This window comes from Mustela lutreola, chromosome 15 (assembly GCF_030435805.1).
Source record: "Mustela lutreola isolate mMusLut2 chromosome 15, mMusLut2.pri, whole genome shotgun sequence".
Classification (NCBI taxonomy): Eukaryota; Metazoa; Chordata; class Mammalia; order Carnivora; family Mustelidae; genus Mustela; species Mustela lutreola.
The window spans coordinates 21,879,918-21,896,955 of NC_081304.1; the positions used below are offsets into that span (position 1 = coordinate 21,879,918).

The 17,038-nt window shown below is 52.5% G+C and overlaps 1 protein-coding gene and 1 non-coding gene across 11 annotated transcripts in view; both read left to right on the forward strand.

Annotated features, from left to right (window-relative positions):
- The window catches only part of MED24 (mediator complex subunit 24), a 34,235-nt gene that overhangs the window by 16,245 nt on the left and 952 nt on the right, over nucleotides 1-17,038 (forward strand). For 6 of the 10 annotated variants that reach the window (XM_059150044.1, XM_059150045.1, XM_059150048.1 and 3 more), the window contains 22 exons: nucleotides 3,986-4,024; nucleotides 4,376-4,449; nucleotides 4,804-5,036; nucleotides 5,182-5,238; nucleotides 6,681-6,792; nucleotides 6,950-7,100; nucleotides 7,412-7,525; nucleotides 8,071-8,118; nucleotides 8,525-8,607; nucleotides 8,874-8,960; nucleotides 9,411-9,522; nucleotides 10,007-10,149; nucleotides 10,818-10,855; nucleotides 11,295-11,377; nucleotides 11,726-11,904; nucleotides 12,021-12,120; nucleotides 12,437-12,612; nucleotides 14,518-14,782; nucleotides 15,027-15,208; nucleotides 15,365-15,455; nucleotides 15,784-15,883; nucleotides 16,764-16,844. In XM_059150044.1, the coding sequence (XP_059006027.1) occupies nucleotides 3,986-4,024; nucleotides 4,376-4,449; nucleotides 4,804-5,036; nucleotides 5,182-5,238; nucleotides 6,681-6,792; nucleotides 6,950-7,100; nucleotides 7,412-7,525; nucleotides 8,071-8,118; nucleotides 8,525-8,607; nucleotides 8,874-8,960; nucleotides 9,411-9,522; nucleotides 10,007-10,149; nucleotides 10,818-10,855; nucleotides 11,295-11,377; nucleotides 11,726-11,904; nucleotides 12,021-12,120; nucleotides 12,437-12,612; nucleotides 14,518-14,782; nucleotides 15,027-15,208; nucleotides 15,365-15,455; nucleotides 15,784-15,883; nucleotides 16,764-16,844 (2,548 nt within the window). The remainder of the gene's footprint in view (nucleotides 1-3,985; nucleotides 4,025-4,375; nucleotides 4,450-4,803; nucleotides 5,037-5,181; nucleotides 5,239-6,680; nucleotides 6,793-6,949; nucleotides 7,101-7,411; nucleotides 7,526-8,070; nucleotides 8,119-8,524; nucleotides 8,608-8,873; nucleotides 8,961-9,410; nucleotides 9,523-10,006; nucleotides 10,150-10,817; nucleotides 10,856-11,294; nucleotides 11,378-11,725; nucleotides 11,905-12,020; nucleotides 12,121-12,436; nucleotides 12,613-14,517; nucleotides 14,783-15,026; nucleotides 15,209-15,364; nucleotides 15,456-15,783; nucleotides 15,884-16,763; nucleotides 16,845-17,038) is intronic. The other 4 variants (XM_059150049.1, XM_059150051.1, XM_059150052.1 and 1 more) reach the window with 4 other exon arrangements.
- On the forward strand, nucleotides 11,113-11,216 carry LOC131817244 (small nucleolar RNA SNORD124). Its single transcript, XR_009348428.1, has one exon. It is a non-coding gene; the product is annotated as a small nucleolar RNA SNORD124 (small nucleolar RNA).

Consider the following 17,038-nt stretch of genomic DNA (forward strand, 5'->3'; position numbering starts at 1 on the left):
CCCTGATGAAACTTTATTTACAAAAAAGATAATGGGTCCAGTTTGGCTTGTGAGCCATGGTTTTCCAATCCCTGATTTAGGCTGTTGCAGTAATTCAGGTAAAAGATGATATTAGCACAAGCACAGGAAGTGGCAGCAAAGAAGAAGATAAATTCAAGAACCATCCAGGAGGTGGCAAACGAGAGGGTTTGGTGATGAGGGGCATGAGAGAGAGGATGAGATCATGGCTGATGGGATCATAAGGACACAATAGAAGAGTAGGGCCATTGTTAGAGTTGGGGTACAGCTGATGGGTGGAGAGGACATTGATTTTGGCTGTTTGGTTTTTTTTTTTTTTTTTTTTTTAAGATTTATTTATGTATTTGAGAGAGTGAGCAAGCATGGTGGGGAGGAGCAGAGAGAGAGAGGGAGAGAAAGTTCCAAACTGACTCCACACTCAGCGTGGAGCCTGACATAGGGCTGAGATCATGATCTGAGCTGAAACCAAGAGTCAGACACTCAACCAGCTGCACCACTCAGGTGCCCCTGGCCTTTTTTTTTTCTTTTAAATAGTGTTCTTTTTTTTTTAAACATGTAGTTTTAAAGATTTATTTATTTTAGAGAGAGAGCTAGAACACGAGCAGGGGGAGGGGCAGAGGGAGAAGTAGAGAGAATCTCAAGCAGACTCCCAGCTGAGCATGGAGCCCAGTGAGGGCCAAGTCCCATGGCCGTGAGATCATGATCTGAACTGAAATCAAGAGTCGGACACACAACCAACTGAGCCACCCAGGTGCCCCTGATTTTGGCCTTATTAAATAAGGTGCCTGTGTGAGCTACCAAAGAGAAGACACTTGGTAGGTAGTTGAACATACATATCCGGAACTTAGAAGAAGAGGCCTAGACTGGCATTGTTAATTTCAGAGTTGTCAACTGCAGATGGTGATTGAAGCTGTGGGCGTGGACGAGAGTCCCCAGAGAGGGTGGGGAGTGAGCAAAAAAAAAAAAAAAAAAGACCCAAACCAAATCCCCGAGGAACCAGTCACATGCAGGGAAAGGATTCCTCATACAGGTCTGCAAAGAAGAGGGCATTCAGGTGGGAAGAAGAGTAAGAGAGAGTGGTATCGAGGGTAGCCAAGGGAGGAGAGGACTGTGAAGAAGGCGGAAGTGTTCCCTGGTGTTGGGTGCTGCGGAGAGGTCCATGAGATCGGAACTGAGAAGTACCAGTGGGGCTTAACAAGCATTTTGTTGATGAGCTTCCTGAGGAGATGCCTGCAGAGGTAGGGACACAAGTGACTGGAGTGGGCAGAGTTGTGAACAGAAGGCAGGAAGATAGAGACCAGTGCTCAGAATGCATGTCTCTGAGAGCAGCAGAGAGAGCGTGGTGGTTAATTGGAAGTGGAGGGCGGGGGTGTCTTGCGGGAAGTTCTTTAAAAGGTGGAAGACTCTTGAGATGTGTAAACACCCATGGGAAGGCAAGAGGGAGAGAGCAAGGCGGAAGAACGGAAGTAAATGCCCATGCGGGAGCTTCCATACTTGTAAAATGCTATGCAGAATTAGGCACTGCTTCTTCCTTCAGAGTTAAGAGGCTCTTTGGTCCATTGCTGTGCACATGGAGGGCACTTAGGAGTAGTTGGGGGTGTGGAATATCGAGCAGAGGAGAGGAGGGAGCCCCAGGTCCGTCTGGGCTAGCCAGGTGCGCAGTGGGCCACACAGGGGCTGATGGTAGCTGAGAACTCCTATTTTGATAGATATATTAAGCGTGAAATAGGTTCAGTCCTGCTGTGGGAAACAGTTTAGAGTTCACCGTGTGGAAAGGATTTTTAGGTCTCAAGAGTAGCTGTGCTTTATTGATACTGTTAGCACAAACTTACAGGACGAAATTCTGAATTTGGAGACCATAAATACATTAGAAAATACAGCGTCCCTCAGAACATACAGAATTGGGGTAGGGGGTGGTTCTCTTGTAGTTTGGGGTCAGTTTCAGAGGGAACATCCAGCTCCCCCTTCAGGTTGGTATCCAACAAGGTTCAGTTCCCTGCCAAGCTCTTGCTATGGGGACATCAGTTATAAATAAACAAACACTCTGCCTGGAACGTTATGGTCATCCTGCCCAGGCAGGCTCCCAACTTTCTTGATCACCATCAGACACCAGCTATGGCTTCACAGAACATCTTACTGAGAGCAGCGCTGAACACTAATTGTATATTTAAGTCCTGTGTGTGTTTTGTTCTTGTTTGTTCGAGAATAGTAGTTAAAGGTGTCTGAACAGAGAGCACTCTGTTCATATGATGGAGAAATTGTACACAGAAGGCATTGCCATGCATGCGAAATTCACCATACTAAGGCCATTGAGGCTGACTTCACTTTCTCCTTAAATTTTTGGAAATCTCTATTCCTCTAGGGAAGACAACCCATGAGGCTGGTGATTTTCCTGACAGTTTCTATCATTGTATTCTGCTTTTTTATTTTGGTGTATTTTGCCACTGATGTTGAGTATATAAATGTAACTACTTTCTAAAGTATTATTCCTATTTTATCAGCATGCTGTAGCTATTTTTTAAAAAGTGGCAGAAGACTTTCTGTAGGTTTTATTTCATTCAGGACACATTAGTTATTTCTTTTGAACTACATCTCCATTCTTATGATGGTGATGAAGAGGTTTTAATAAAAGAGATGTATTTTTAAAGTACAATTTTTTTCAGAATGCTAGTTCTGAGAATTCATCAATCTAATTCATCAATCCATCAAAGCAATAAAGACTTGCTGAAGACCTACTATGTGCTAGGCCCAGGCTAGGTTCTAGAGAAACAGATACAAATTCACCTCTATTTCTGTTCCCAGGGAGCTCGCAGTTCAGGTAGGATTTCGTTTGGTCAAATAAGCTTGGGAAGTATTGCTTACTTTGCCTCCATTTATCTTAGAGATTCTCACTGTATACATTCGTATTATGATTTAGAGATACCCTATAGTAAAGAAAACTTTATTTATTTTACGGTTTCTCAGAATTCATATCACACAGAAGCTCTGTGTGTGTGTGTGTGTGTGTTAAGATTTTGTAATATCTTGGGGAATCTTCAGAATACCATCACGTAGTAGAAGTTGCTACAATCACAGAAACAGTCAATATCTTGCCAGCCAGTCCAGTCACCACGAGCCACATGTACCTGTTGAGCACTGGTGATGTGGCTAATCTGACTAAGGAACTGCATTTTCAGTTTTATTTAATTTAAATTTAAACAGCCACATGTGGCTAATGGCTTCCCTATCGAACAGTGCAACCTTGGAAGCTACTTCGAGAAATGCTGATCCGGGATGTGTCTTTCCTTACTCATTCTACAGACATTTTCAGCAAGTCCATCGTGGTCACTGAGTAAAAGCATCCTTGTCCTCAAGGAGCTCCTAGTTTGGTGGGTGCCATAGGTACCCACTGTGGCATAATGGGTATAAGGGGGTTACTTGGAGCACACGGGAGAGAATTTCAGCTTTGGGTGGGGGGTTGGGATTGATCAGAGAAGGTGTCCTGGAGGAGTCCTGGACAATAAGTCCTAGAGAACCAGTTAAGAGTGTGTAGAATGAAATTCCCTTTTTCAGGGTCTAGGTGCTACCTGTTCATTGCAGGGGATGTTTGTTCGTCTCCATTTCTTGTCCAAATAAAAGTATCATTTATAGAACTTGTAGGAGTAAAATAACATAACTGCATTCTTGTCCGTTCTTCTGCTTACTAGCAGTCACTTGAACCTTCTATATAGTGGACAGTTAATGGCCTGGGAACATGGAACTTGGCACCTTTGAGTGCCCACCCTCATTTTCTCAGTGGGCGTATGCTGATGATGTGAATCTGATAGAAGCAGGAATAGGGACAGTGCCTCTTTTTCGGTGGGTTGAGGAAGGCCTCTTGAAGGAGTTGAGGTTTTTGAGAGCTGCAGAAACTTTAATAAGTGTCAGTATTCGATCCTGTCAGCTGTGTGACCGTAGTCTGAACTTCATCTTTCTTCTTTCCCTCTAGATGGTGTCCTACTCCTCTGTCCTCACAGCTATCAGTAAGGTATGACCGCAGCCACTCACGAGCTAGGTGGAGGGCAGGAGGCGGAGAGATGGTAGTCCCAGAAGGGACCCCGCCTCCTTGACTGGACTGGCAGCACATGGTGCGAGCTCAGACTGGACTGGCAGCACATGGTGCCTCTAGCTGGCATTGCCGCGTTCCATTGGAGGGAGGGGGATCCCGGGAAGTGGGGGCTGGCAATTAGGAGTCGCTTTCTGATGTTGAAAGAATGCTGAGTCTGAAACCTGAGGTTGGAGGATAGAGGAGCAGGCATCCTGAATATGCCATCTGCCTCATGTGTGAGACCAGGGTTGACTGAGATGTTCTGTAGCATTGTTGCTGTTCTTTCCACAGTTTGATGACTTTTCCCGGGACTTGTGTGTCCAGGCTTTGCTGGATATCATGGACATGTTTTGTGACCGACTGAGGTAACGGCCGGGCTCAGAATCTTCCAGCATTATCTTAGTGTCAGGGAGAAGTTCCTAGCCCACAGACTGACACCAGCTTGATGGGGTCTCGCACTTCTTCCCACTTGCCCGTCCGCACCCACCCATCCTGCTCCTTTTCTACTTAATGCCCTAGGACAAAAGGCCTTTTCTTTCTTTGGAGCGCTCATTTGAAATCTTGTCCAGTGGATGCCTACAGGGCTGTCTTCCCTAGAACTTTGCTAGCTTCCCAGCTCTCTTCCCTAGTAGGGGTGTGCCAGGCACTCTGGGGAACATTGGTGTGGGTCATATTTCAGCCTTTGGAGCCAAGACAGATTTTGCATCCTTTCCCGGTAGCTGTCATGGCAAAGCCGAGGAGTGCATCGGGCTGTGCCGGGCCCTTCTCAGCGCCCTCCACTGGCTGCTGCGCTGCACTGCAGCCTCTGCGGAGCGGCTCCGAGAGGGGCTGGAGGCTGGCACTCCAGCAGCGGGGGAGAAGCAGCTTGCCATGTGCCTGCTGCGCCTGGAGAAGACCCTCAGCAGCACCAAGAATCGGGCCCTGCTCCACATCGCCAAACTAGAGGAGGCCTGTATGTCCCCTTGGTTCCCCTGAGCCCCACCTGCCACTGTTCCCATAGCTGGTTCTTTAATTGAGAGGGGAGAGGCAGGATGCCATCCCACTTCTTTCCAGGAGGATCTGAAATCATCCCACTTCCTTTTTTTTCTCCCCATAAGCATTGCATACATCCCAGGGACTTGGGCAGGGTGGCACCCGAGCCAATCAACCAACAGGTATTTACTGAGCATTATTGTATGCCCAGCACTGTGCCAGGTGCTGGGGGCGGGGGGTGGGGGGCTACCAAAGGAGCATGTGGCAGGGTCCCTGCCCTCAACAAGCATACATGCTAGTGGGGAGCAAGGCCAGTATGTAATATACGGAAGAAATTAGAGGACGAGAGAAGCACACCATCCATCCTTGTGTTTGTCTCCACACTACTCATCTGAAAGCACATGACTCTTGTGTTCGAGTGTTGCCTAACATGGCCCTTTAAACACGGTACCTGTCTGCTCTCAGGCCTGTTGGATCATGCACCTCTTGACTCAAGCGCAGATGTGAAATAATGGAACCCTCCAGAGCCTGAGAGGAGACAGATCACCTGGTGGGAGGGGAGACTTTGGTGTTTCTGGATGTGGGGCCCAAGGCCACAGTCTTGTAGTGGCTTGAGACCACCTAAGGATCTCTTATTCTCCAGTAACAAGAATGCTAGAGTGGGTCACACCCAGATCTTCAGGACCCGTTTAGAGAATTTATTATTAGGATTTATATATTTGTTGGTTCTCAAAGTGTGTTTTGTTGCCTGTCAGAAAGTTCAGGGAGATGACCCCTCCATGAAAACGGGCTGTGTTGACAGTGTCTTACCTATCTTGAGCCCTTGATAAATGTTTAGTGGCTTGAAAAGTGAATGAATATTTAACTTAATTTTAATGGATCTCAGGTCTTATCTTTTTGTTTCCCCATGCCACATGGAGGCTAACGGGCTAGTTGGTGCCAGTATCCATCATTTGACCCTCTGGAGTTGTAACTAGGACAAGTGACACATAATTAAGTGTGAATTAATGCAGTATAGACCATGAGCTCAAGCATTTGGGAGGAGAGGTCAGTGGGTTGGACCAGCTGGGTGAGTTGTCAGAAGGATCTGGGCTTGACCAAAGGCTTGAGGAGAGTGAGTTTGAGAGGTGGTGCTGGCCCAGGCGGGGGCACCTGCAGAGGGGCTGGGCAGTGAGAGCAGAGGCCTCGGCAGGACGAGGCAGGGGGTAGCCCAGGAGGGCTGGTGAGGGATCTAGCTCAACGGCAGTAGAAAGTGGGGCCCACTTGCAAGGGTGGCCACCCCTGATGCGATTTGGGGCCACCTCCTTTTCCAGCCACTGGAACCCCACTGTGCCTCTCTCTGCCACTGCCTATGTTAGGCTGTACCTAGGCTCTCAGTTCGGCTGCTTGCATCCCCCGCTAGAAGGCAGGCCTCTGGGGATGGTTTCTAGGGTATTCACTGTTGGTGCTCACCCCCCTTCTAGAAACAGTGCATGCTGCCCTCAGGCCCCTGGCCTCCATGTCATCCTCAGGGGAAGCCTCCGTATGTGGTTTTGAGGGCCCAGTGGGGCCAAAGTTGAAGAGCTCAGGGCCAGTGTCTTCCTCTCCTCTGTTTCCCATCGTGGGTCTGCCTTTCCTCCACCAGCCTCCTGGACTGCCATTGAGCATTCTCTCTTGAAGCTTGGGGAGATCCTGGCCAGTCTCAGCAACCCCCAGCTCCGGAGCCAGGCTGAGCAATGTGGCACGCTTATTAGGAGGTACCGGGCTTCCAGGCTCTTCAGGGTAGAGGGAGAGAGGAAAGGCCCAGGGTGTGGGTGGGGAGTTGTGGCCCCTGGCCTCCACCCCTCTGCTCTCACCTACCCTCTGTCTCTTCCTGGCTCCCTACACTGTGCCCTGTGTATCTGTTCCCTTCAGCATCCCCACGATGCTGGCTGTACACTCGGAGCAGCTGCACAAGACGGGCTACCCCACAGTCCATGCGGTGGTCCTGCTCGAGGGCACCATGAACCTGACAGGCGAGACACAGCCCCTGGTGGAACAGCTGATGATGGTGAAGCGCATGCAGGTGGGCGGCCCAGAGCTGCTGCTCTGTCCACATGGTGGGCTGGCTACGTGGGGCTGTGGAGAGGAGTCTTCTGGTACTTCCTAGGAGAAAGGGGGTTTCTCCTGACTCACGGCGGAAAGCACATCCCTGTTGTGCATGTTGCTAGCATTTCACATGACATCCTTACTCCTCACCCTGGAGTGGGGCAGCACCTGTCCTGCATGGCCTCTGAGCTCGCCTGACCAGCCCCCACCTTGCCCCCACCCTGGGGCCTTCAGAAGATGAAGGGGGATGGGCGCCCTCTTAGGCTTCACTCTCGCATCATCCCACAGCATATTCCCACCCCACTTTTTGTCCTGGAAATCTGGAAGGCTTGCTTCGTGGGGCTCATCGAGTCTCCCGAGGGTACAGAGGAGCTCAAGTGGACAGCTTTCACCTTCCTCAAGGTACCTAGGACGTGGGGCAACAGAGCGCCCAGTCTAGAAATGGTTCTCAGGAAAAGCAGCGACACCCAGGATCTTTGTCCTGCATTTCTCCCCACTGGCATTGTCCGCCACCTGCCAGGTCCCCAGCGCAAGTTCCCATTGAGTCTTTTCTCTGAAAGTCCCAGAGCTATATTTAGCCGACTTGGCAGGCGCCTGCCATCTCTGAGCACACAGGTGCCGTTTAGCTCTGTCATCAGCCAGACTGGCACAGGGCAGTTATGGGCCAAGAGAAGTGGCCCCGGTCCTTGAATCAGGGTTCCCAGGGCTTATGGCGATTGCTTGTGGAACCAGCAGAAGTGAGGGGTCCCTTTTGCCTGTAGGCATCAGGCACCGGACACTTGGAGGCCTGCCAGCTTTCTGATTTGGCCCCAGAGTGCTGTCCTTTCTGGGGTGGAAGGGTTCCTTCCTGTCTTTGCTCAGAGCAGGGAGATGGAGGGGATGCCTTCGGTTCTGGGGGAAAAAGAAGAAATCGATCTTCCTGTTTCTTCTCTTGCCTCACTCTCTAGATCCCACAGGTGTTGGTGAAGTTAAAGAAATACTGTCACGGGGACAAGGTAAGCTGGAGAAATGAGATGAGGGGGGCGTGGGAGTTGGTGAATCCTTCTTTCCACGAGGGCACGGGAGAAACGGGGTCAAGGGAAGGGTCTGATTGGTGTCTTGCACCCAGGGGCAGGCTGGAGGCATGAGCGCGCCTGAGCATCTGCGTGCGTCCATACGCGCCCCTGCTCTCCACATGGAGGCGGCCAGGCCACACGGGGTGTGAGGTGCCCTGGGTGCCCAGGGCCAGCGTAGAGCACTGGTCCTCTACACTCCTCCCCGTCCTGTCACTGCAAGCTGGTGGTGGCTGTGACCGGCTTGTCGCACTTTATATCCAGCGGGGTGTCCCCGTGAGCCTGCATCACAAGCTGTGGGTGGAGCGGAGGGCCTAGAAGCCAGATGGTCACTCCTGGCTCTTTGCAGGACTTTACCGAGGACGTCAGCTGTGCTTTCGAGTTCCTACTGAAGCTCACACCCTTGCTGGACAAAGCTGACCAGCGCTGCAAGTACGACTCCTCTGCTCACCCGCTCCTACTGGAAGGTGCTCTGGGCTCTCCCCCTGCTCCTCTGTGCTAGACGGCCCTCAGCGGACGGGCCCCTGGTTCATTCCCCTTGGCAGGGGCAGGAGGCAGCAGCCCGTCTCCCATCCCTCAGGCACTCAAAGCATTCTTCTGTCCTGAAGGAGGGAGGACACCATGTAGGGGCCTATTGTCCCACTCCTCAGGAATCCCTGCCGTGTGCCCCGACCCCTCATTATCTTTTTCCCTCACAGCTGTGACTGTACAAAATTCCTACTCCAAGAATGTAGCAAGCAGGGGCTTCTGTCTGAAGCCAGTGTGACCAACCTCATGGCCAAGCGGTAAGCGTGAGCTCCCTTGGGCTGGCTGAGGCACCGCTTGCCCTCCTTCCCTCGCGTCCAGTGTGGACCACTGGGTGCCTTCCCCCCTGTCCAGGTGCCTGGGGCCAGGCCTAGGGTTACCAGGAGCAGCAGACACTGGTTTCTGCCCACCAGGGTTCTGCACCCTTGGGTGCTACCCTTGAATTCCCACCCTCTTTTGTGAGCAAAGTAAAAATCCTAAATCTTCTTTTAATCTCAAGTGGACTTTCAAAATTGAGGTAATGATCAGTGACAGACTGAAGCAGTTGGAAGAGTGGGTGTGCTTTCATAAACATCACCCCAACCCCGAGGTTCTGCCGTGTGCCCCACCCTTCCTCCCTGGCCTCTGCTTCTGGAGCTGGACCAGGGAGCACGTCAGGAACTAATCTCTGTGTCTTTTCTCTTCTCTTGGCCAATGGCTCGTGGCCACAGCGCAGCAGACCGGGAGCATGCACCCCAGCTGAAATCAGGAGAAAATGCCAACATCCAGCCCAATCCTGGGCTCATCCTCCGGGCAGAGCCCACTGTCACAAATATCCTCAAGGTGCGTGTGCCCTTCCCTTGCCTCCAGGCTCATCTCTTCCTTTTTTCCTCTTTTGGCTCTACTTCCAGAGAAATAAATCGAGGCCATAGAGCTCTTTGTCTTCTGGCTTTTGTATGAGGTTACTTTGGAAGTAGAGAAACAGGCAAGGCAAGGAAGCCGCCATTGAAAACTCATATTTGTTGAGCATTACTTGGAAGGCAGGTCCTGTGGTAGGGCCTTTCACCTGCTCCCGCAGAAGCAGTGGAGACTCTCACCCTCCCCACTCTCACTGCCGCGATCACAGTTTAATTACGAAGGATGGATCAGAGAGCGAGGATAGATTGATGGAATTGTTTTCCAGATTGGAGTCAGAAAGATGTGGAATGAATTGCAGGTTGTGGTATGCCATTTAATGGAGATGTGCAGAGAGGGAAGCTGCGGTTAGGCTGTATCTGGGGAGGTCTTCAGTTGCTCTTCAGGACTTGATTTCCTGTCGTGTCCCCAGACGATGGATGCAGACCACTCCAAGTCCCCAGAGGGCCTGCTAGGAGTCCTGGGCCACATGCTGTCTGGGAAGAGTCTGGATCTGCTGCTGGCCGCTGCCGCCGCCACTGGGAAGCTTAAATCCTTCGCCCGGAAATTCATCAAGTAAGGAAGTCAGCCCTGGCCAGCGTCAGGGAGGCAGGCCTGAAGGAGGAGGTAGCAGAATGGGGCAAGGCATTGAGGTCTGGGTCTCCCTGGAGATGCCCAGACCAAACCAGAGGATCCCACTTGGAGACGCTGGGGGAAGGGCCAGGTCCCTGGATGTCAAGCCCTTTTTTCTTTGCAGCTGAGCATGAAGTGGAGGTGTTTAATGAGATGAGAGGCATTGAATGGTGGATATGGAGGGATTTGGGTGCGCCCAGTTGTTAATAAGGGGCTCTTAAACACTGTTGACTTTTTTGTTTGACCTGGAATTTGATATAAAGAACTTTGTTCCATCCAGTGAGCCTTTCTCTGGGTCTTGGAATGTGTGTGTGTATATATATATATATATATATATATATATATATATGTTTTTTAAAGATTTTAAAGTAATATCTACACCCATCATGGGGCTCAAACTCATAGCCCTGAGACCAAGAGTAATATACTCTACTGACCGAGCCAGCCAGGCGCCCTGCCTTGGAAATCTTTTAAAAACTGTTTTTTTCTGTGTAGCGGTGGTGTGCTTTTTAAGTTTAACCTTTAATTCAGACTCTAGTGACTGCCTTTCTGGACAGGTATAGCCCCCTGACCTCTTGCCCTGCTAGCTGTGACCTCTTTTCTTTCCCCAGTTTGAATGAATTCACAACACACGGCAATGAAGAACTCGGTAAGTTAGCTCTGGGCACCCCTAGACTCAGCACTGTGGGAGGGGTGGTGGGGAGAGAGAACAGGGGAGGGCAGAAGGGCCATTGCTTCTCCTGGGAGGCTGTTTTCTCTCCCAAGTAATGACTGACTGAAGCTTTTGGGGAGCCTTGAAAGAGGGGAATGCTAGGAAAAGGATTCTTCCCAAACCACCTCTGTCTCTTGCCCTCCCCCTTTATGATTTGGTTGGCTACCGGGAAGAAGTTGGGTATCAGGAGTCTTTGATTCCAAGGAAGGGATGATGTTCTAATTGCAACTCAAGAAAAGGATTCTGAGCTTCAGAGCTTTGAAGGAGCCACTTGGTCACTGACCTTCCTTGAGGCAAATCCTGATCCCCTCCCGATTCAGACCAGGGCTCTGGGCCGTGTTCGGGGCTGTGGGGTCAGCCTTCTTGTTCTCCATAGCCAAAGCAGCCTCCGTTCGCGCCTTGCTCTTCGACATCTCCTTCCTCATGTTGTGCCACGTGGCTCAGACCTATGGTTCAGAGGTGAGTGAGAGGAGACCACTCAGGTTTAGGGGTACCAGGATTAGGGGTGGGAAGAAGGGGAAGGAAATGACCAATAACTTGATGCACACACCCCCACCACGGTCTCCCAAGCTACTTAGTCTGGCTGTAGAACGCAGGTGCCCCCACCGCCGGCAGGTGCTCCCACCGCCGGGCAGGTCCATGGGTGCCCCATGGGTCACATCCACACTCACCACTAGGTGGCAGCATAGCCCCTGTCTTTCTCCCTTTGACCAGTTTGTCTTTAGTTCTTCAAGCTGGAAAGTAAAGGCAATGGGACAGGAAACTGAGGCACAGGGCATTGGCTGCTGACGCTCCTTCCTTTCCTAGGTGATTCTGTCCGAGTCAAGCACAGGAGCACAGGTGCCCTTCTTTGAGACGTGGATGCAGACTTGCATGCCCGAGGAGGGCAAAATCCTGAACCCTGACCACCCCTGCTTCTGGCCTGACTCCACCAAAGTGGAGTCCTTGGTGGCCTTGCTCAACAACTCCTCGGAGATGAAGTTGGTGTCAGTGGCCCGGTGCCCGCTCCAAGGGTGGTGGTGGGGGCAGGCTAAGACCTTCTCCCTCAGCCCATCCCACACTCCCCCATGGTGAACTTTCTCCCACCCCCACCCCCTCATAGGCAGATGAAGTGGCACGAAGCCTGTCTCAGCATTTCAGCAGCCATCTTGGAGATCCTCAATGCCTGGGAGAATGGGGTGCTGGCCTTCGAATCCATCCAGGTAGCCCCACCTTTCCAGCAGCCTTCTCTCTTCCCTGAAACACAGAGCCAGTGTTCGGTAGCTTGGTATACTTTATAAGAACAAGAAGACCCTTTAATCTAGGAGCTCATGCTTGGATGTTGATCTTCTTGTAATCATAGGCTTAGCTACTCCCTCCCACCCAGGTAACTTGGGGAAGAGCATATTTGTGGTGAGAATAGGTGGGGGATGTGGTCCAGGACTCCACCTGCTAAACTTAGCTGCCCACGGAGGCCAGGGAAAGTGATGGTCAGGGAGGGGGCGATAGTGGCCTCAGTCACTCCTTCCCCTCCCCCAGAAAATCACAGATAACATCAAGGGGAAGGTGTGCAGTCTGGCAGTGTGTGCTGTGGCTTGGCTTGTGGCCCATGTGCGGATGCTGGGGCTGGATGAGCGCGAGAAGTCGCTGCAGATGATCCGCCAGCTGGCAGGGCCACTGTACAGTGAGAACACGCTGCAGTTCTACAATGAGAGGTCAGTAGCCCCTCATGCCCTCCCTCCTGGACCATTGTCGATCTGCCGTGAGAAGGCAGCACCTCCAGTAGCCAGTATCTCCCTCTGTTCTTAATGTCCCCAAACAGGCCTCTTGCTCACTCACTCGCAGTCTCATTTCCATGTTCGTGCACTGACTCGGCGACACTGAGTGTGTGTCTCTGTGCCAGGAATGTTTATGACCCAACACCTGCTATGTCCCAGAAGCACAGACCCCGAATTGCTATGATTCCGGTCTTCAGAGAGCCCAAGTTCCAAAGAACTAGCTTACCAGGAGAACAAAGTGGTTGTCTCCGCTGTGGCTTGGTCTAGGCACTAGGAGCCCATCCGTAGAGCTATGACCCAGGGGCCTAATCACCACCACCACCACCACCCCCTCCCCGGTCATCCTCCCACCTGCCTCTCCTTTGTGACATTTTGCTGCCTTGGCTTTTCAGAGGCTTGGCAGACCTCCCTGGCGGCTTCATCTATGTTGAGTTCAATGGTATTGGTTCGTTCCCCCGTCCATTAATTTTCTTTTTTAAATTCTGGTTAAAAAAAAAAAAATACATAGCATTTACTATCTTAGTTCAGTATATAGTTCAGAGGCATGAGGTGTTCACTTCATTGTGAAACAGATCTCCAGAACCTTTTCATCTTATAAATCTGAGACTTTGTACCTATTAAGTAACAACTCACCCGTTTTTTTCCCCCTCCCTTAGCTTCTGGTAACCACCATTCTGCTTTCTGCTTCTGTGAATTTGATTGCTTTAGGTAGCCCACACAAGTGGAATCCTATAGTGTTTGTCTTGCTGTGCCTGGTGTGTTTCACTTCGCGTGATGTTCCCAGGATTCATCCATGTCATAACCTGGGTCAGAATCCCCTTCAGAATAATACTCCGTTGTACATATGCGCCACATTATCCATTCCTCGGTGGATGGACACTTGGGTGGTTTCTCCCTCTCGGCTGCTGTGAATAGCGCTGCCATGCAGTGGGCATACGCGCGACCAGTGAGCTAGGCCAGAGGACGCATTGGGTAGCCATCGAGGTGCCTTAGAGGGGAGAAGGGGGCCCATTGTGCTGAGATATGGTTGGAGAGGGTCTGTGAGGCTGTGACCTTTTTCCTCACCTCCTTCTCCCTTCTTCCCTCAAATCCTTCTTCCCACAAGTAATGGAGGGTTGGCTATGACAGAACCCGTGCTAAGCTCCCTGACTCCTCCCGGGGTGAGGAATAGTGGGGAATCTGGGGGTACTCGTGCAGGTGGGAAAACTGGCACTGAAAGTCACAGCAGCTTTCCCAGAGCCACCCAGCGTTCCAGGAACAGTGAGCACTCACACCCGGATCTGAGTGCTAACTCCGTCAAAGACTGCTCATGAGAAAATTCCTGGATATACGCTTTATATTTGCCCAGCTATCAAAGGCCGGGAAGAGTCTTGTGGGGCAGCCCTTGGGCCCCTGTCCTGGAAGTAACAGTTTACTTTGGGAAGAGGCCAGGGCTGGGCGGGGACCCCCCCTAGCACTCAGCCCAGAGGGAAGTGATTATATTTATTTACGTCCAGGGATTGGCAGGGCTCAGGTCTGGGGAATGGGGGGAAGTTGGAGACAGTGAGAGAGAAAATATGAACATATCGTTGAAGTAACCTAGGGGAGGAGAGCAAATTGCTACCTCGGCTTAGGCTTTGTGCCCAGCAGGTGAGAGGCCTACCAGAAGCAGGACTGGTAGGGTCACGTCTGCTAGGGTCTTGTGACTTCCTTTTGTTTCCTCCCTCTGTGAAGAACGGGGTTAATTCCCCAGGAAAATTTCCGTAACTCGAGTCCTGGGAAAGGTCTGACCTGGGTGTTTGCTGCACTCTTGAACCTGATGGGGCCTGAACCTGAACAGCAGGTCCTGTCCCCATCCCCTAGGGTGGTGATCATGAGCTCTATTCTGGAGCACATGTGTGCTGACGTGCTGCAGCAGACGGCCACCCAGATCAAGTTCCCGTCCACGGGTGTGGACACAATGCCCTACTGGAACCTGCTGCCCCCCAAGCGACCCATCAAGGAGGTGCTGACGGACATATTCGCCAAGGTGCTGGAGAAGGGGTGGGTGGACAGCCGCTCCATCCACATCTTTGACACCCTGCTGCACATGGGAGGTGTCTACTGGTTCTGCAACAACCTCATTAAGGTACCTAGGGGCCAGACCCCCACCCGGACCCAGGCTGGGGGATGGATCTCCTCAGACTCAGGGAGACAACTGAGAAAATACCCCTAGCCTGGTCCGCAGGGCTCGGTCTTGGAGCTCCTGGACTCTGAGGGGAGCCGCCTGCTCTGGGAGTGCTGGCCAGAGGCTGTTCAGAGTGAGGGATGGAGCCCCGGGAATCCCGTGGCAGGAGCCCTCAGCTCCTGAATCGCCCCGCCCTGCCGTCCAGGAGCTGCTGAAGGAGACGCGGAAGGAGCACACGCTGCGGGCGGTGGAGCTGCTCTACTCTATCTTCTGTCTGGACATGCAGCAGGTGACCCTGGTCCTGCTGGGCCACATCCTGCCGGGGCTGCTCACCGATTCCTCCAAGTGGCACAGCCTCATGGACCCCCCCGGCACTGCGCTGGCCAAGTAGGGTTCTCTCGGAGCCTTGGGTCCCCACGGCGCACGGCTGGCTGCCCCTCACCTCGGGCCGCCCAGGGAGGCTGGGCTGTGGGGACGCCCTGTCTGCCAGGGCCTCTCTGGGGCCCTCTGACTTGACCCTCTTTCCCTGGAACCCTTTGCCAGGCTAGCCGTCTGGTGTGCCCTGAGTTCCTATTCCTCCCATAAGGGACAGGCGTCCTCCCGTCAAAAGAAGAGACACCGTGAAGACATTGAGGTAGGAGACCCCTTCGTTCACTTGTTCATGTGCTCAACAGACATTTCCTGAGGCTTTTGGGGTCAGAGATTCCTTCCCAGGCAGCGGCCCCGCCCCTGGATGGCTGTGTTGGGGCTCCCCTGGCTGAGCATCTCCAGGGGTGACTGTGTGAGGGGGTCTCTCACTGGGGTTGTGGGTGGGTGGGGGAAGCTGGGCTTACTGGAGATGCCCACTGAGGCCTGTGGGGAGCTGACTCTTCCCCACTTCCGTCTGAGCTCCAGCTCTCTTCCCTGATAATGGGAGATTTGGGGGCGTAGGCGTCAATAATAGTGCCTCTCTTGCTCTCCAGGATTATATCAGTCTCTTCCCCTTGGATGACATGCAGCCCTCAAAGCTGATGCGACTGCTGAGCTCCAATGAGGAAGATGCCAACATCCTCTCGAGTCCCAGTGAGCATGCAGACTGGGCTGGGTGGGCTCCTCCTTTCCTGGGAACTCACTCCTGCCTGGGAGAGCTGCTTGGTATAGAACCTGGCCGCCGGCATCTTTGCTGGTTGGAGACAGTGCGCTGGGAGTTTGTCCCGTTTCCCCCCCCCCCCCCCCCCCCACTGCTCTGTTTTCTGCCTGCGGAGAGGCTAGAGAGGTTGCTGAGGACCTCCCCCCAAAGACCGAAGCTCTTCCGTCCAGACCACAGCCCAACCCCGGACACACCATTGTCCCTTCCCTCCCCTTTACTCACCACAAGTGAGTTCACTACCTCGGGCACAGTCTGTGCTTTTGACTCACCAGCTCTGGCCTTCCTTCCACTGAAACAGGCCCTGAGGCTGGGGGCTGGAACTGCTTCCCACTCTTCCTGCTTGAAGAGCACCTCTGGCTCCTCTTGCTGTCATTACCTCTCCCTGCCAAGGGCTTCTTCTGTGGCATTTAATTTTTCCTGTTTCCAGAAATTTCTCTTGAGTCTAGAAGTTTCTCTGAGGCCTTTTAGGCATTAAAGTGCCAGCTGTGCAGTTGAATAGAGGAGAGATGCTATGTCTGGCACCCACAGACCTTATGACCTTTGGCTGATTACTCAGCAAATCCGATCTCGGTTTCTTTGTCCATGAAGTTGGGGTGTAAGGGTTGCACGGCCTGATCTGTGTGTAGCCCACAGATTGGCGCCTGGCAGTGCTCACCAAGTGTTCTCTCTCATCTCCCACTGAGATCTGTGACTCTGGATCCGGGACCTTCCCTGGGCTGACCCTCCACACCTGACGGGTGAGGGCGTCCCCTGGGAAGTGGGTTTTGAAGGTAGGGGACCTTTGCCTCAGGCTCCCTCCACTTGACCCCACAGCTGACCGCTCCATGAGCAGCTCCCTGTCAGCCTCCCAGCTGCACACGGTTAACATGAGAGACCCGCTGAACCGAGTCCTGGGTGAGTCCCCTACTGCCCACCGGCCCCCGGGGGCTGAGGCCTTGCCAGCCAGAGGAGGACCTCCTGGTGCCCCTTCACCCGTTAGTGTCCCTGTCTCATTCCTCCATCTCTCCAGCCACTGGCCTTCCTGTCGCCCCCAGGCTCCAGTCGGTTCCCTCTCCCCACCCCTGCTTGCTTTCCTTTCACACTTCCTC